Raw genomic sequence first — 16,279 nt, forward strand, 5'->3', positions numbered from 1 at the left:
TATTCTTCTATTAGCTCCACCAGCATCTCCTAAAGTTTTTCTTCAGTCATATCCACTTTCAGAAAAGGAAATCAACATGTTACATCAAGTCTTACACAACAGTGTAGAGAAATAACCGTAAGATCCAAATAAGCTCATGTATAGTCGTACAATCACAAACTAAAGAATGTCTAAGTCAATAAAAAAAAAAAAAAAAAAAAACAAGCCACACTGCCTAAAGGAGATTTCTTTTTTCAAGTATGAAGTTTGAAAAAGTATTAATCTCTTACCTAGTGATATCATACACCATAAGCGCTCCCGCAGCTCCTCTGTAGTAGCTTCGTGTAACAGCCCTAAACCTCTCCTGTCCCGCTGTATCCCAAATCTGCAGTTTGATTTTTTGGCCACTAACTTCAATTATTCTTGTACCAAATTCAACACCAATTGTGTGAGGACAATCAGCCATAACTGTTAGAGAAAAAAGAAATATAATATTCTAACTTCCAGAAAGCTTCAGATTAAGACCAGCAGGGAAAAATTCCACTGGGTAATTAAATAACATATTAATGCTTGTAGGCTATAAGTGGACTAAGCTAGCACTGAAAAAAAATTAGCAAAAACACAGAAGTCAAAGAAATTTGACTGCACTAGAACAGGGGTCAGCACACTTCTGTAAAGGATCAAATAATAAATATTTAAGTTTTGTAGGCCAAAATGTCTGCCACAACTACTCAACTCTGCTGTTGAAGCACAAAAGCAGCCAAAGACAGTAAGTAAAATGAACATGGTTGTGTTCTAATAAAACTTTATTTACAAAAACAGGCAGTATCTGGATTTGACCCACGGGCTATTGTTTGCTGACCCCTGGACTAAAAGAATCTGCTAATTAAAAATAAAGATTTTTATTAAGTTCTTCATAACACCAACATTATGCTATTTAGACTTCTGACAATTATTACATATAACAAACAATCAATGGTTTTAAGACTCTAGGAGTTGTCAAGTTTTTATCCTGCAAAATACTACCAATATCTCAAAGAAGAACACATTTAATATGTATTTACAATTACATACTGGCAAGTTATATATTTCCAATCCAATAAGACAAGTTTCTTAGTCCTTCCTTATAATTAGGCCACTGAAAACCTAAACCCACTATTCTCTGGTACAAGTACACAAGACTGCTACAGATTTCATAAAATTTACATTAAGCAAGAAAAAAAAAAGCCATAAAAATAATTTCAACTGTATTTAGCCTATTCGTTACATAAAATAACATGGTCTCCTCCCCTACCACCCAAGACAGAATTATACTTCAAATATTAATCAACCAGTCCTGGATATAGAAAGAATTTCATTTAAATATTTCCAATCTATTATTATTTAGTTAACAAATCATACATGCAGCAAACTTCTAAAATGGAGAGTGAGAGAAAAGACTATTTAAATTTGACATTATAATATACATTTTTTAAAATTTTCTACCACCAAAATAAACCTAAACAAGTAACTCAAATTATATATGGTATATAAATTAACACTCTATACATGCAGGTGTATTTCATTTTATATGCACCTATTTAAAAAAAATTCCCTCCCTAAAGATGAAAGTGTATATATATATATGGAAAAGTTATATTTAAATGCAGAGAGCACACTGAAAATGACACTTTTTTAAAGATAGGAAAGTGAATATAAATTTATTTTATTTTTTTACCTTATATATTGAACTTACATTTTTTTTCTGTAAATTGATGAAGTAAGCAAGATTTCCCTACTCCCATGTCCCCTGTTCAAAAAAAAAAAAAGTTTCAAGTGGCAATTACATTTCTCAATTTTATGCTCATAATTATATACAATGACTGCTATACCCCCTACCATATTACATCACAAATTTCTGGGACACTTGAAAAGATGAGTCTGAAAAACCCTACAGGTCACTTTTCACTGTGATCTATAAACTGACTATTCCCAACCTTTAGCCGTGATAGAATTGTTATAAATTATGTTAGTAAATAACTATCAGCTGGGAAGTGCTTTTCAACAGAGAAACTGTTGTAAAAGGAGCATTTTTTACTTTGAACTGTTTCACAGTTTTGTACTTTTTCCCCCTTAATTCATGCATAAAAGCAAAAGACTTCTGGGAATAACAAACAGGGCAGCATATAACAAGCAAAAATAGTTAAGTTTTGGTAGTTTGATTGACTAAATCCCATCTCTTCTTACATTCCTTGTATTTCTTATAGAATTCCACAAAAGAAAAGCATGTGCATTATATGAAAACCGTAACAGATGTCCTCTCTAACTATATTACAGCAATTTAACCCTTCGTGAAGGAAGTACTGAGCCCACCATTACACCACACTGTTCTAATACGAAGAATTAACTGAAAAGTATGTGTACTTTCAACTGACTTCTTACAACTATACCTGGGTAAACAACCCTGTCTTTTAATTTGAGCAACATATTGAAACTTAACAGAAGAACCACCAATATTATATTTTATGTATATTACATAATTACTCTGAATCAACAATGTTCTCTATCAATTTTTGGAATCCAGGGGGCTCCATGGGCTTTCATGATATTTCTGGAATGTTACCAGTGCTCCTAGGAAATTAGTACCATTTCCAGGATTAACAAGCTTTCAGGTAGCCCTGAAGAACAATCAATACCACTTCAAAAGGTACCCACCATTGTACTACAGAAGTATCCACCAGGGCTACAATGCAAAACATACATCGTTACCACAAAAATAAATTAAAGAGGCTTTAATTTGGCAGTAAAAAAACAAAGACAAAACACTTCTTCTGGAATGGTATGTTAAGTATTAGTATATAAATATTTCTTATATTAAGTTTCTTTGTAGAACAAGAGCATAAGTTAAATAAACTTACCAATAATAATATATTTAAAGATGTAAGAGTAGTTGTATGGTGCAGTTGCCATGGTGGCACTAAAAACAAAGAAAACTGTGTTACTTTAGAAGGATATACACAAGTTATCCAGTTGATCATTGCTAGCCTTTAAAGATATATAAAATACAGCATACTGATTATAAACAAAATGTTGGCTACAATAAGCCAGAGTAAAATTGCATTTTCCAAACTGACCATTATATCAGACAATTCCATTATTTCACTTTAGGGAATATCCAGTAAGAAAAGTTACTGTGGAAAATTTCAAACAAGAAAATCTTTATAAATTTGAGTTAAGCTTCATTATAAACAGTCTTCCCCCTTTGAAGTCCCCGCCCATGTCAACTGATCAACTGAATTACTGATGGCCAACTTGTTCAGAACTGATTTTACAACAGAATGTTATAAAAAGTAACCACTAACTTATAAACACATAAAACTTATAAAAGTTATAAAAAATAACTTTTTTTACTCTACTTTAAATCATGGTTAGCATAGCATCCAAAAGACCAATCCAACTATTTCCAAACCAAATTACTGCCAGAATTAGATAAAACCACATGAAACTGTTGTTCTTACAGACTTTTTTTAAAAAGTCAATTATTTGCAATTCATATGGTTCAACCTAATACAGGATTTGAAGATCAACATGTAACAAATGCTTACTATATAATAGTACTCTAAAAGCTGAAATAATGGCATAAAATACTACTTATGGTTGTAAAATCTGCAAGTTTATGTATTAGAAGACATTTAGAAAGATCACAGCCTATTCTCTGCCTTCAGGTATACTTAACGTAAATAATGCTAATTTCTGGGCGCCTGGGTGGCTCAGTTGGTTAAGCGACTGCCTTCGGCTCGGGTCATGGTCCTGGAGTCCCTGGATCGAGTCCCACATCGGGCTCCCTGCTCGGCAGGGAGTCTGCTTCTCCCTCTGACCCTCTCCCCTCTCATGTGCTCTCTCTCATTCTCTCTCTCTCAAATAAATAAATAAAAATCTTAAAAAAAAAAAATGCTAATTTCTTTCTACTTTTAATAAAATAAAAACCTCTCCAATTTATTCAAATGAATGCCTTGAATGTGTCAGACACTGTGCTAGGTGCTAGAGAAACAAGAGGTAAATTCTAATAATGGTAATAATAACTTCCAGTAACATTTATTCTCAAACCAGTTTTCAGCTTAAGGAAAGATAAAAATCACGCACGTGCACACACATGCACGCACATACAAAGATTTGGCCCCATTTTTAAAAATTTGGTTTCCGATTTTTAAAATATGATTTTTACTGTTATGGGCAATTGTCACATTATACAAGCCAAATGTAGTATGACTGAAGAAAATCATTTACTAAAACTGACAAAATTACTATATAATAAAATTTAACCTGTAGAAAAAGTATGTATTTAAAATAAATGCATTATTGTTACCAGGGAAGAGAAAATTGTTAATTACATCACTTCACACAATATAGTCTTCTCGCTTAGCTGTAAGCATTACATTTAACAAAAGTGGATGCCCTGCTACCCATTCCAGCTTGATGTGTTGTAGCACTTTCATAATCAGTCTTCAACATCACTGAAAACTCCCCTAACCAGTTCGTTCAGGAAGGGAGTTTTTCTAGTTAACTGATTCTGAACATCATCATAATTTGTTTCCCTTTTTCCAGACACTGGGGACTCAAAACTTTTTAAAAATGAACTTGGTCCGGAAGCTAAAATTAGTGTAGATTATTCACCAAATCTCTGAACCAGATCCCAAACACAAGGAACAGAATAATCTTTCACAATAAAAATATTTAAAAGTTACTAAATTCTTCACCTGCATTCTTCCCAGAACCCTGTAAATAATTTTTAACTCCTTTTTTAAACTCCTCTTTTCCCATTCAAACTTGGGGAAAAGTAATCATTTAGTCACCTTGAAATTAGTTTCTTCCATGCTCTTCCCCTTCCTTTCTCTCTTACTGAAAGTTGCAGCTCTATATACACTTTGCTTCCTTCCATTTTATTATGTTAAAACCAAGGCCTCGGGATGCCTGGGTGGCTCAGTTGGTTAAGCGTCTGCTATGGCTCAGGTACTGATCCCCGGGTCCTAGGATGGAGCCCCACATCAGGTTCTCTGCTCAGTGAGGAGCCTACTTCTCCCTCTCCCTTTGAGCCTCCCCTGTACTCAGGCTCGCTCTATCTCGCTCTGAAATAAAATATTTAAAAATTAATAATAATAAAAAAAATAAAACCAAGGCCTCAGCAATCCTAACTTCTCCTTGACATGCTCTAAAAGTTAATCATTAAATTAAAAGCCAATTCCAGTATTAATTTGTGTATTGCAATTATCACACAGCATTAAATATCTACAAGATGACTAGTTTTAAAACTTTTTTAAATTACCAAGCATTAATTAGCATAAACTATTCCCAAATAAAAGAGAATGATCACTTTTTCAGAATAAAAACCAGTCTTCACCTCACCACACAATTTTCTGGTTCAAGTTTCTTTCTTTCTTTTTTTTTTTTTTAATTCATGAGAGAGCGAGAGAGAAAGGCAGAGGGAGAAGCAGGCTCCCAAGGAGCAGGGAGTCTGCTTCTCCCTCTGGCCCTCTTGCCTCTCATGCTCTCTGTCTCTCATTCTCTCTGTCTCAAATAAATAAATAAAATCTTTAAAAAAAAAAAAAAAAAAAAAAGCTACTGGGATGCCTGGGTGGCTCAGTCAGTTAAGCAGTTCTTTTGGCTTGGGTCATGATCTCAAGGTCCTGGGACTGAATCCCACTCCCCTCCCACCTGCTCATGCTCTCACTCTCTCTCAAATAAAATCTTTAAATAAAAAAAAGGAAAGCTATTCAAACTTAAATTTCAGTAGACAGTGAAGGCAGAAAGTATCTAGCACTGTAGCCATTAACACAACAGGTCCTCCCTCTCTTATTATAAGCTTAGATACTAGCTGGTTTAAATATACTCCCAAAGTTTATTGCTAACATTCACTCAAAATTATGTATTTGCGGTAAAACTACATTCAAGTGGGCCCTTTTAAATATTAACCATGCTTAATATTGTTCTAAAGATTTCTCAACATCATTTCTTGAACATGAATGAAACATACCACTGTTAAGGTGAGGAATGTACTTTTTAACTAGCTTTGGAAGGGGAAAAAAAGTTTTCCCCCTATTACTTAAGGATGTTTTTGCTTTACTCAAAAGTTAAAAACGGGGGAACGGGGGCAAAAACTGGTGGTCTAGTTCACTCTGAAAACACGAGTCCATTCTAACACTACCATCTCCACTAATTAAAAAAACTTGATAATATTCTGTAACTTGTGCACAGCTGATGTGGTTAAAATGTGTTCTCCATGTGTTACAAAAGCACGAGAATAAAGTTCATAGGCAGATAAGACCTCCTTCAATGCCTCTGATTTCCTTAACAGTACTACTTTCAGACAATAAGCATCATTAAATACAGATGAACAACCTGTAAACTAACAATTATTACAGTTACCATTTATTGGGCATTTAATATACTCCAGGCAATGTGCTAAACATTTTACATGCAATCTCAATTAATTTTTACTACTACAGCCTTATAAAACAGTGACTATAATCCTCATTTTACAGATGAAGACTCAACAGGTTAAGTAACATGCCCAGGTCACACAGCTAAGTGGTCAAGTCTATACTGAACCTAAGACTGTTTTAACTGCAGAGAATCCCCTCTTAACCCACTACACCATTAAGCCTCCTCCATAGTTATGAGATGTACCATGAAACCCTTTAGTGGTACTTAGGGACACAAATCTTTCTCAGTTCACTCACGTGGTTCTAATTTAATACTCTAGGTAGTATTAAAAAATTATATTCAGAGGATGTATTGTAATCAGGATTTATAGATATGGATAAATGATAACACTAATTCAAATTATATCTACTTATAAAAAAGTTTTTGAAGGTAACATCTGAGAGTAAACCGTGTGATGATCAGCACTACTTTTCCCTACATAAAATTCTTAATTCTCACAACTTTGCAGAGTTATTATCATTATGTCTATGTAAAAACTGAAGAAATAGGGGTACCTGCGTGGCTCAGTCGGTTAAGCGTTTGCCTTCGGCTCAGGTCATGATCCCAGGGTCCTGGAATCGAACCCCACACCGGACTCCCTGCTCAGTGGGGAGCCTGCTTCTCCCTCTCCCTCTGCTACTCCCTCTGCTTGTGCTCTCTCACTCTTGTGCTCTCTCAAATAAATAAATTAAATAAATAAATAAAATCTTTTAAAAAGCCCAAAAAACTGAAGAAATTGAAGTTTGGAGAAATTTGCTAATTTGGCCTGTGTTACAAAATAGTAAGTGGCAGGGGGCGGAGCAAGATGGCAGAGGAGTAGGAGACCTGGATTTCGTCTGGTCTCAGGAATTCAGCTGGATAGGGATCAAACCATTCTGAACACCTACAAACTCAACAGGAGATCGAAGAAAAGAAGAGCAACAACTCTCTCATCAGAAAAGCGACCACTTTCTGGAAGGTTTTTTCTGATTTGTTTAGAGTATATTTTCTGGGGACGTTGTTACTCTGCTAGCATTTTGTTCTCTCATTAATCTATTCTCCTCTGCACAAAATGACAAGACGGAAAAAATCACCTCAACAAAAAGAACAAGAGGTAGTACCGACTGCCAGGGACCTACTCAATACGGACATTAGTACAATGTCAGATCTGGAGTTCAGAATCATCACTTTAAAGATACTAGCTGGGCTTGAAAAAAATATGGAAGTTATTAGAGAAACCCTTTCTGGAGAAGTAAAAGAACTAAAATCCAACCAAGTAGAAATCAAAAAGGCTATTAATGAGGTGCAATCAAAAATGGGGGCGCTAACTGCTAGAATAAATGAGGCAGAAGAGAGAATCAGTAATATAGAAGATGAAATGATGGAAAATAAAGAAGCTGAGAAAAAGAGAGATAAACAACTACTGGATCACGAGGGCAGAATTCGAGAGATAAGCGATACCATAAGACGAAACAACATTAGAATAATTGGGATCCCAGAAGAAGAAGAAAGAGAGAGAGGGGCAGAAGGTATAATGGAGCAAATTATAGCAGAGAACTTCCCTAATTTGGGGAAGGAAACAGGCATGAAAATCCAAGAAGCACAGAGAACCCCTCTCAAAATCAATAAAAATAGGTCAACACCCCGACATCTAATAGTAAAACTTACGAGTCTCATAGACAAAGAGAAAATCCTGAAAGCAGCTCGGGAGAAGAGATATGTAACCTACAAGGGTAGAAACATTAGATTGGCAACAGACCTATCCACAGAGACCTGGCAGGCCAGAAAGGACTGGCAGGATATATTCAGAGCACTAAATGAGAAAAATATGCAGCCAAGAATACTATATCCATCTAGGCTGTCATTGAAAATTGAAGGAGAGATAAAAAGCTTCCAGGACAAACAAAAACTAAAGGAATTTGCAAACACAAAACCAGCCCTACAGGAAATCTTGAAAGGGGTCCTCTAAGCAAAGAGAGAGCCTAAAAGCAACATAGACCAGAAAGGAACACAGACAATATATGGTAACAGTCACCTTACAGGCAATACAATGGCACTAAATTCCTATCTTTCAATAGTTACCCTGAATGTAAATGGGCTCAATGCCCCAATCAAAAGACACAGGCTATCAGACTGGATTAAAAAACAAGACCCATCGATATGCTGTCTGCAAGAGACTCATTTTCGACCCAAAGACACCCCCAGATTGAAAGTGAGGGGGTGGAAAACCATTTACCATGCTAATGGACACCAAAAGAAAGCTGGGGTGGCAATCCTTATATCAGACAAATTAGATTTTAAACCAAAGACTGTAATAAGAGATGAGGAAGGACACTATATCATACTTAAAGGATCTATCCAACAAGAAGATCTAACAATTGTAAATATCTATGCCCCTAACATGGGAGCAGCCAATTATATAAGCCAATTAATAACAAAAGCAAAGAAACACATCGACAACAATACAATAATAGTGGGGGACTTTAACACCCCCCTCACTGAAATGGACAGATCGTCTAAGCAAAAGATCAACAAGGAAATAAAGACTTTAAATGACACACTGGACCAAATGGACTTTACAGACCTATTCAGAACATTCCACCCCAAAGCAACGGAATACACATTCTTCTCTAGTGCCCATGGAACATTCTCCAGAATAGATCACATCCTAGGTCATAAATCAGGTCTCAACCGGTACCAAAAGATTGGAATCATTCCCTGCCTATTTTCAGACCACAATGCTTTGAAACTAGAGCTCAATCACAAGACAAAAGTCAGAAAGAACTCAAATACATGGAGGCTAAAGAGCATCCTACTGAAGAACGAATGGGTCAACCAGGAAATTAAAGAAGAATTAAAAAAATACATGGAAACCAATGAAAATGAAAACACAACTATTCAAAATCTTTGGGATGCAGCAAAGGCAGTCCTAAGAGGAAAGTATATAGCAATACAAGCCTTTCTCAAGAAGCAAGAAAGGTCTCAAGTATACAACCTAACCCTACACCTAAAGGAGCTGGAGAAAGAACAGCAAATAAAGCCTAAACCCAGCAGGAGAAGAGAAATGGGCAGAAGACATGAACAGACATTTTTCCAAAGAAGACATCCAAATGGCCAACAGACACATGAAAAAGTGCTCAATATCGCTCGGCATCAGGGAAATCCAAATCAAAACCTCAATGAGATACCACCTCACACCAGTCAGAATGGCTAAAATTAACAAGTCAGGAAACGACAGATGTTGGCGGGGATGCGGAGAAAGGGGAACCCTCCTACACTGTTGGTGGGAATGCAAGCTGGTGCAGCCACTCTGGAAAACTGTATGGAGGTTCCTCAAAAAGTTGAAAATAGAGCTACCATATGATCCAGCAATTGCACTACTGGGTATTTACCCCAAAGATAAAAAAGTAGGGATCCGAAGGGGTACGTGCACCCCGATGTTTATAGCAGCAATGTCCACAATAGCCAAACTGTGGAAAGAGCCAAGATGTCCATCAACAGGTGAATGGATAAAGAAGATGTGGTATATATATACAATGGAATATTATGCAGCCATCAAAAGGAATGAGATCTTGCCATTTGCAACGACGTGGATGGAACTGGAGGGTATTATGTTGAGTGAAATAAGTCAAACAGAGAAAGACATGTATCATATGACCTCACTGATATGAGGAATTCTTAATCTCAGGAAACAAACTGAGGGTTGCTGGAGTGGGGGGTGGGGTGGGAAGGATGGGGTGACTGGGTGATAGACACTGGGGAGGGTATGTGCTCTGGTAAGCGCTGTGAATTGTGCAAGACTGTTGAATCTCAGATCTGTACCTCTGAAACAAATAATGCAATATATGTTAAGAAAAAAAAAAAAAGAAGAAGAAGAAGGCAGCGGGAGGGGAAGAATGAAGCGGGGGAAATCGGAGGGGTAGATGAACCATGAGAGACGATGGACTCTGAAACACAAACAGGGTTCTTGAGGGGAGGGGGGTGGGAGGATGGGTTAGCCTGGTGGTGGGTATTGAGGAGGGCACATTCTGCATGGAGCACTGGGTGTTATGCACAAACAATGAATCATGGAACACTTCATCTAAAACTAATAATGTAATGTATGGGGATTAACATAAAAATAAAAAAAAATATGCGCTAAAAAAAAAAAAAAAAAATAGTAAGTGGCAGAGCTGGAACTTGAACCCAGGCCTGATTCTAAAGAACATGATTTTCTATCTAAGGTAGCTTATTAAAGGCATATATATGTACAGTGATACACACACACACACACGTGGACTGATAAAACCTAAAAATCAAAATCAAAGAAAATGGAGAATAATTACACTAAATATTTAGGGTCACAGTTTTACTATCAGTGCATGTAAAACTTAGCTCTAAATTTCCTGACTGTCAAGAGAAATGATTACTAAATGCACACTGAACATGGATGACTGTTGCGTTGCCCCTTTAAATATTAACTATACCTAATATTGCTTTAACAAAGGATTTTTCAACATTAACAGTAACTCTTAAGCACAAGAAACACATCACCATATTTAAAAATGGGGTGTGCTACTACGTAAAACTCTGCAGTGTGTTTTTCACTTAACAAAATGATGGACCTATTTCCAGGTCCATACACAGAGCTCTACGTGGTTACTAAATGCATATTAAATGCTAATCATTTTTGCCCCAAAAATAAAATCGCACGGTCTCCATATAGTTTATCAGACACCTCTCCAAATAAAATTATACAGACATATAAATGACTGGATTTGAAATGTGCAGACAGAGGTGAAGGTTAAGGAACTTTCATACACTCTGCTTATGGGAATCTGAATTGCCACATTTTTGGGAAGTAAAGAATGTATTTTAAAATCTTAAAGATAATCCAAATCACCCTTTGACTAAGAAGTAGCCCAAAGATACAAAATCTTTAATCCATAACGTTACAGGTCTAAGTGCATCTAATATAGCATTTTTACAGCAAAAAAAAAACAAACCCACAAAAAACCAAAACTGGAAAACAATTGATCTATTGGGAAATGACTGAATAAAGTACATCTGTATTATGAAATAATATGCATCTAGTTTAAAACCATTTAGATACAGATGTATTAACCTGAAAAAGTATCCATGATTTTAAGTGAAAAAAAGTTGACAGAATTTTATGCGATAGCTTCTCCAATTTTTAAATACATACACACATATACACGCTCTCTCTCTCAATCCTGTATACAGATAATATGGAAGGAGACACACCAAATTGTGAAAAATGAATACATGGACTGAGAGCAGAAAAAGGATAGGAAAAAATTATTGACTTTCTTTATATAACCCTGCACTAACAGTATAAGCATATACTATATTCATTGCTAATTTTCTAAAGTATTCAAAGTAGAGAAAATAAAGAACTGTGAAATATCTTTAAAGCATTTTTATATATAATTCTAATACAAAACAAATTAAAAAAAAAAAACAAAAACAAGCAGCGCCTGGGTGGCTCAGTCGGTTAAGCAGTTGACTCTGGATTTCAGCTCAGGTCATGATCTCAGGGTCCTGGGATGGAGCCCCACGTGGGGCTCCACGCTCAATAGGGAATCTGCTTGAGGATTCTCTCTCCCTCTCCCTCTGGCCCTCCCCCAGCTCGCGTGTGCGCGCTCACTCTCTCTACAATAAATAAATATTAAAAAACAAGAATTAAAAAACCCCCAAAATTCCCATTCATAGTACTTCCAACATTACTTCCACATTTACAGTAATATGGGGAACATCACATGAAGTCAATCATATGATCAGCCTCAAAAAACACTCCAATAATTGACAGTATTTTTTTCCTTTTTTTTTTTTAATAGCTTGGCTTTTTACTGTGTTAACTTATGCACTATGTCTGACTAATCCTTTCACAACTGTTTTACAGCTATTTTACTCTACTCCTTAGGACATATGATGTTACCATGTAATTTTTACATAACTTATTCAAGACAACACAAGACAAAAACCACCCACAAAATATTCCAGGTGATTTAAAATCTGATCTTCACTGTTAAATTAGTAAGCTTGGTTTTGTTTTTGTTACATACAAGACATTTTGTTATAAACACCACAATCAAGATAGACTGCTTCTGTGATTCCAATACAAAAATATTTGTTGAGCATTTACTAATAAGCACAAAGCCTTGGGCTAGGCTTTGACAATACAGTAATGATCAAAAAAAACCCCAAAAAACAAAAAACATTGTTCCTGTCTTCATGAAACTTAAAAACAGAAACAGTTTGATTTGCTTACAAGCTCTCTAATGTGGATTGCTACTTGATTTGTCAGTCAAGTGGACACAAAACTTGGGTAGTTATTCTAATAATCTAATCTAATCAAATGAGTGGTCAATTTCCTTTCCTCAGCAGTAACGCAACCTCTGAAAAGACCCACCCATTTCTGACACCCCCTTTAAAAAACTCACTTTTGACAAGAAATTTAATGTCACACTTTTACATAATAAGAACTGGATTCCTTACTGTGTCAAGACAAACACAAAATTTCCCAGTTATGATGCTATGCTATGAAAAAGAAGTACTCCAATACTTCACCTCTGTTCATAGAGTGAAAGTACTTAAAGGAAAAAAACAAAACACCAAAACCCTGTACTTACTAGCAGAATTAAAAGGATTAGTAAGAGCAAAAATTTTACTGATGAAATATCATGTCTGAAATTTGCTTTAAAATAATTTGGTGGAGAGGGTATAGGTGTATATAGATAAACAAGACTGATCACTGTTGACACTGGCTGATGAGTATGTGAAGGCTCATTATACCACATATATTTTGTATATGTTTAAAACTATCTAGAACATAAAATTTTTTTAAAAGTACAGTATCTTTGATACCTCTATTTGCACACTGCTGTCTCCAACCATGCCTGGCATTTTTAACCACACAAAATGTTTCAAGCTTTAAAAGAAACAAACTATTTTAACATATTTGCCTTAACCAAAAGCTTACTCTAATAGTACAAAATCTTACTAAGATTATGCAAAGATATTTAATACTGATAAAGATTAGTTTTAAGAACACTCCAAATTCTGTTGCACAGTTGAAGTATGCCACAATAAAGTTTAACATGAAATACAAAAAGCAAAAACTTTTTAAAATGTAGCTTTAATTTCAAGGAATTTTTAGGTTATTAGAATCTAAAGGAGTCTTACATCTTTACAATAACTGACATATTATTGAGTGCCTGATACATATGCCAGCTACTTTATAAACAATCTCTAACCGTAAAAACTCATTTTACAGGTAAGGAAACCAACTCAGAGAACTGATATATCCGCAGTCATACACTACCAAAGGGAAAAAGATTAATAAGGCCCAGGTCTAACTGTACAACTCTCTGAAGCCATGCTCCTCTCTTTATTCAACAAATATTAAACATCCACTACATGCCTGGCACTGTTACAGACAATGAGGCACTTAACTATATGCTAAGCAACGTGTTAAGGGTTTTTTAATCCCATTTAATCCTGAAAACAACTCTAAAACGCAGGTACAATTATTCCCTGTATAGATAAGGTCTCTGACTCTGAGAGGCTAAGTAACTTGCCTAAGGTCACTCAACTAGAAAGTGGCAGTATTGGAGTAGGAACCCTCCAAAACTCTTAACCACTACATGCCTCAGGGCATGAACAAATTAAAGGACCCAAGCAGAACTCTGAAGAAAAATTTAGTAAAGTGCTGAGGGAAGAGGGAGTGGGAGCTGGATTACTGCAAGGTCAAGTCTGTCTTCAATAACCACATATAAATAAAAGACAACTGTGACAGTAAACTTTACAAGGGTTCAAGTGGGCTCTGACACTTGTGTGGGACCAGCAGAAAAGCACTTGCCTTCTGGGAACCCCAGTTTCTTCTTCCAATATAAAATGAAAACCTTGCCATCTCTCCTCTGGGGTTGTGAGGAGGAGGACTGGGCAGTGGAGCAGCTGACACTACAGACTTTCAGTTTTATTATAAAGGAGTCGTCAGTTGTCATCCAATGCAAACACAGGAAAAGAATTAAGCTGCAGGTACATTTTAAATGGTCACGCCTGTAACACCAGCCTAACTTGAGTGTAACAGTGTGGGGGCAAGTGTGGGGAGAAGCCAGTATGTCGGTACCATCGTTAACCAGTCACATCACAACTTCAAGCCTCAGTTTCCTCACTTGTAAAATGGAGATAACTTTACTTATCACCAAGGGCTACGCGAAGCAAGAAAACCCGGTGTGAGGACAGCTAAATCTGCGCCTGGCTCACAGTAAGGTACAAACCATCAAAACAAACGCTCGTTTTGCCTTCTTTCCTTAAATTCTAGAAATGCCGAAAAACTTTTTGTCTTCTTCACTGCTTCTACGTGCTACCTAAGCTCGACGCCTTATAGGATGTCACAGGCCTTGCAGGGCCTCACCCAAACCAGAACCTCGCCAGCACAGACCCTTTCCCCAACCCCAGTCCACAGTCTACCCACAGCGACAAGGACACCGGAGCTCCTCCAAGATGCCGGCGAGGCTGCGAGGTGCTGCCTTTTGTACTCCGGGCAGACGCGGCCTACGGGACGGGGACTGCCACGTCTGGACTCGCGGGCTGCGAGGAGGCGCGCCTCGCGTGGATAAATACCGCGGGGGTGGTCTGCAGCCGCCAGAACGGCAGCGAGGAGAGGGGCCTGCGGGAGGTGCGTGTCTGCCCAGTCCCGCCGACGAGGCGGGGAAGGCGAGGCCGAACACACCCTTCCCCGCACGCCCCGCAGCTCTCTGCTGCGCGGACGCAGCGCGGGGACACCCCCACCCCCGCACGGGAGTCCCGTCAGGCCGGGCGCCGCGGCGCCCACAGCCGACGCGGGGCTCGCCGCGGCCTGGCAGGGCCTGCCCTGTGGCGCCACCCGCCCGCCGCCCAGCCCGCCGTCGTCCGCACCCCGGCCCCCGGAGAGCCGGGCGAGGAGGCCTCGGCCGGACGGACACTGCGGAGGGCCCGGCTTACCTGGGGGGTTGCTGGTGGCTGGGCAGCTTTCCGGGCGGGAGGGGGGCGTCAGGACGAGGAAGAGGAGTGCGGGCGCAGCGGGAGAAGGGCGGGGGTGGTCGGCCGAGGCCCCGGCAGGTAGCGGGCTGGCCGAGGAGGTGCAGACGCGCCGGCGGTAGTAGCGGTGGCAGCGGCGACTGCTCCTGCGGCTCCCTCAGGATCTTCCTCGGGCAGGTCCAAGATGGCGGCGCTCCCTGCACAGGGTTTCCTGTCACCCTCGCAATGGGCCGGACCACAAAAGAAGCGGGGGGAGGAGAATGCGCGCGCAGCTGGCGGAGCCCGGAAGAGGGTGGCCGGGCCCGGGCCTGCTAGCCACGCCCCTTCCTCAGCCCTTCCCTCTGGACTAGTCGCGCCGCCGCCGAGGCCCGCCCCACTGGCCGTGGAGCCTGAAGGGGCGGAGGAGAGCGCCTAAGCGCAAGCGCAGTCGCGTGCTCTCGTGTCCTGGGGAAGTTACTGCGCAGGTTCAGGTGAGGTACGACAGGGTCTCGAAGGGCTAAGCTTGTCACTTTGTGGACTTTTTACTCTGGTGTCTCTTCAGATCGCATAAATCTTTCGCTTTTTTACTATTTTTAATGCCAGCAAGTACTACTTACTGGACGCTTGTGCTACACTGGCCACAATGCTAAGCACACATTTACTGCGTTCACTCAACATGTATGTATGGAGCGATTCGTACGTAGCAGTGAACAAGGCACACTAGGTCCCTGTCCAACAACCCCAGGAGGTACTTATCCCCATTTTATCAATGGCGAAACAGGCTCATGTTGATCAAGTCACTGGTCCAAGATCATGCAGCTAGAACGTGGCACTTTCAATGTTTCATCTCTGTCCTTTA

General features: G+C 38.7%; 1 protein-coding gene across 1 annotated transcript in view; it reads right to left on the reverse strand.

Annotated features, from left to right (window-relative positions):
• Positions 1-15,668, reverse strand: part of RAB14 (RAB14, member RAS oncogene family) — a 28,283-nt gene extending 12,615 nt beyond the window's left edge. The window contains exons 1-4 of the mRNA XM_021691275.2: positions 15,406-15,668; positions 2,877-2,935; positions 1,715-1,768; positions 270-447 (exon numbers count right to left, since the gene is read on the reverse strand). Coding sequence (XP_021546950.1) covers positions 270-447; positions 1,715-1,768; positions 2,877-2,928 — 284 coding nt within the window. The 5' untranslated portion in view covers positions 2,929-2,935; positions 15,406-15,668. The remainder of the gene's footprint in view (positions 1-269; positions 448-1,714; positions 1,769-2,876; positions 2,936-15,405) is intronic.
• Between the last annotated feature and the right edge of the window lie 611 nt (positions 15,669-16,279).

This window comes from Neomonachus schauinslandi, chromosome 13 (genome assembly GCF_002201575.2).
Source record: "Neomonachus schauinslandi chromosome 13, ASM220157v2, whole genome shotgun sequence".
In the NCBI taxonomy this organism is placed as follows: domain Eukaryota; kingdom Metazoa; phylum Chordata; class Mammalia; order Carnivora; family Phocidae; genus Neomonachus; species Neomonachus schauinslandi.